The 3,279-nt window shown below is 58.6% G+C and overlaps 1 protein-coding gene across 1 annotated transcript; it reads right to left on the minus strand.

Annotated features, from left to right (window-relative positions):
- Positions 1–272: 272 nt before the first annotated feature.
- On the minus strand, positions 273–3,065 carry LOC113223437 (chloride channel protein ClC-Kb-like; the record flags this gene model as incomplete). Its single annotated transcript, XM_026452905.1, has 3 exons — positions 273–412; positions 1,972–2,100; positions 2,937–3,065. Coding segments are annotated over 3 exons (398 nt in total), but the record flags the coding sequence as incomplete, so codon positions are not given.
- Positions 3,066–3,279: the final 214 nt, after the last annotated feature.

Raw genomic sequence — 3,279 nt, forward strand, 5'->3', positions numbered from 1 at the left:
GGAAGGGTGGGCCCAGGGCCCAGGTGAGGGCAGCACAGACAGCCTCACCCAGAGGCAGCACGGCTTCCCCACCACACCCCGTCCTCCCTCTCTCCAACCCCCAGGGCTGTCCTCAGATGGCTTTTGTCACACTCTGGGGACCTGGCCTGGCTCTTCCCCCAAGACTGAGCTTCTCAAAGGCAGGGACAAGCCCAAGGCCCCTCTGACCCAGCTTTGGTGGGGTGATGGGGGTGAAGCAGGGGTGGCTGGGGTGCCCTCACCCCTGCCCATACCACTTTGCCCAGGAAGAGGGTGCTGCCACAGGCCAGGGTGCAACACACGCCCACCACCTTGGCCCCAAAGTTCTTGATATCCAGGTAGTCCTCCAAGATCACACCCGACAAGATGGTCTTCACCTCTGGGATTCCAGAACCTTGGTGGGGGTGGGGAGGGCCAGGAGAGGGACAATCTCCAGATAAAAATCTCAACACTCTACCCGCAAAGTGTTTTCACATTACGATCTCGCCAGATCAGCAGAACCCTCTGAAGTTAGGATTATTTTCCTTTGGGGACAGGGTCTTGCTCTGTTGGCCGGGCTGGAATACAGTGGTAGGATCATAGCTCACAGCAGTCTCAGATGCCAGGGCTCAAGTTATCCTCCCGTGTCAGCCTCCTGAATAGCTGGGACTATAGGTGGAGACCACTTCGTCCGCCTTACTTTCTTTTTGTTTTTGAGACGGAGTCTCGCTCTGTCGCCCAGGCTGGAGTGCAGTGGCCGGATCTCAGCTCACTGCAAGCTCCGCCTTCCGGGTTCACGCCATTCTCCTGCCTCAGCCTCCCGAGTAGCTGGGACTACAGGCGCCCGCCATCTCGCCCGGCTAATTTTTTTGTATTTTTTAGTGGAGACGGGGTTTCACTGTGTTAGCCAGGATGGTCTCGATCTCCTGACCTCGTGATCCGCCCGCCTCGGCCTCCCAAAGTGCTGGGATTACAGGCTTGAGCCACTGCGCCGGGCCCGTCCGCCTTACTTTTTTAAAGAGATGGAGTCTGGCTATGTTGCCCGGGCTGCTTTAGAACTCCTGACCTCAAGCGATCCATCCGTCCGCTTCTGCCTCCCAAAGTGCTGGGATTACAGGCATGAGCCAGTGTGCCCAGCTGGGTTAGGATTCCTTTGTTTGTTTGTTTGTTTGTTTGTTTCAGACAGGGGTCTCACTCTGTCACCCAGGCTGGAGTACAGTGGTGCAAACACGGCTCAGTGCAGGATTGAATTCCCCAGCTCAAGCAATTCTCCCGCCTCAGCCTCCTGAGTAGCTCGGACCACAGGCACATGCGATCATGCCCAGCTGATTTTTTTCTATTTGTTGTAGAGAGAGGACCTCCCTGTGTTGCCCAGGCTGGTCTCAAACTCTAGGCAAAAAGCGATCCTCCTGCCTCAGCCTCCTAAATTGCTGGGATTACAGGCATGAATCACCGCACCCAGCCTAGGGTAAGGTCCTTAAACTCATTTAGCAGATTTGGACGCTGAGCGTCACAGAGGGAATGTGAGTTGCTTACATTCCTCCCGCCAGACCTGGCAGAAAGCTGTGGTAGGATAGGGGAAGGCTGGATGAAATCTCAGGCCACCACTGAGTGAGCCTTGAGCTCCCCTCTGCTAGCCTGGAGCTGGAGGCCGGGCTGAGCGGCCAGGTGGAGCTGTGCCTCCTCCACCAGCTCCTCCCTGGCACTGGCCACTGCAATAGGCTTCACAGAAGAACCTCCCACCAGGCCTCCCATCAAGTCCCAGAGGAGCCCCTGGAAAGCAGGTAGGGCCAGCAGTGACCCAAAGGTCAAGATCTGGCCTTCTTGCTGTGTCCCTTCGGGCAAGCGACATGACTCTTCTGGGCCTTTGTCTGTGAAATGAGGCTGCCGCTTCCCGACTCCCCCTATCAGAAGCCACCTGGGATCTGAGAAGGTTTTGGCCAGCGGGGACTGGCGTGGTGACCGTGGACTCACCTCCAGAGGAGGGCGTGATGCTCTGGGAGAAGCCCGTAGAGAAAGAGACGAGGGCCACAGGGTACACAGTCCAGGAGAGATAACGGAGCAGGTGACTGTCCCCAATCTCCTGGTACAGCCACTCATGCGCTGCGGACAGCTGCATATCAGGGAGCCACCCACAGCCTCTGCAGCCCTCGGGGCTAGACACTGTGGTGCCCACTTACTGACCAGGAAATGGAGTCACAAAGAGGGAAGACCCAGGCCACCCAGTGAGGGGAAGACCCTCAAGAAGAGGCAGGAGTATGACCCTGGGTCCATATCCCAGGTTTACCGCTGCCTAGCTGAGTGACCGTGGGCAAGCCACTCAGCCTCTCTGAGCCTCAGTTTCCCCATCTGTCAAGTGGGCTAGTGATGGGCTCTCCCTCACAGGCTCACTGAAGACTAAAGAGGGCCACTGAGAACTAAATGACACAGGTGTGAAGCACCAAACACCTGCTTGTAGGTGTAGTAGGTCCTGCTTCCGGCAGCTGAGGGTCTCCAGAGAAAGTGTCTTAGACCCTTCCCGGCCCACACCCCCTCTTCCAGGGAGGCCTCAGGGTGGAGGCAGACTGCTGAGAGAGCGGGGGTTGGGAAGGAAGCTCCAAGCTTAGTGTTATAGGCAAGTGCCCCCACTCCCACCCCAGGGCATGGAGGAGGGAAGGAGAAGGAGCGGGGTGGCTGGAAGAGGAGGCAGAGAGCTCAGAGGAGGAAGGGCTCTTGGGAACACTCAGGCCTCTCTCCCTTGTTCAAATGAGATGACTGAGGCCCAGAGAGGGGCAGGAGCCTGCCCGGGATCACACAGCAAGTCAGGAGTAAAGCCAGGACCAGATCCCCACCCAGAGCCCTCCTCCCACCTCTGCTACACCTGGCGACATCCACCTGGCATCCCCAGAGCGAGCTCAGAATCCCCTGGACCAGAGCAGCATCTGCCACGGAGGGGTTACCTTGGACAACACTCCCGACAGCCAAGTCGATGGCATAGCTGACCAGGGCCATGAGCACCCCGAGGACCATCAGGAAGTACCAGTCCTCGCCCAGGCGGAACAGCTGCTGCTTCAGCCACTCCAGGCCACCTGGGGCAGGGCATGGGGTCATGGCACAGGGTGGGGCAAGAGGCACAGACAGTCCCATCCTAGGAGGCCTGCTGGGTTCCAGGCAGGGAGGCTGGGGCAGTGGGGTGGAGCTTGGTGGTGGACTCTGGGGTAGTCCTGAGGGGGACCTGCCTCACGTAAGTAGCCGGGCAGGATTTGTGGTGGGTGACAGTGGTGGCACAGTGGGTGCCAGGCC

Source organism: Piliocolobus tephrosceles, unplaced genomic scaffold (assembly GCF_002776525.5).
Source record: "Piliocolobus tephrosceles isolate RC106 unplaced genomic scaffold, ASM277652v3 unscaffolded_41341, whole genome shotgun sequence".
Classification (NCBI taxonomy): domain Eukaryota; kingdom Metazoa; phylum Chordata; class Mammalia; order Primates; family Cercopithecidae; genus Piliocolobus; species Piliocolobus tephrosceles.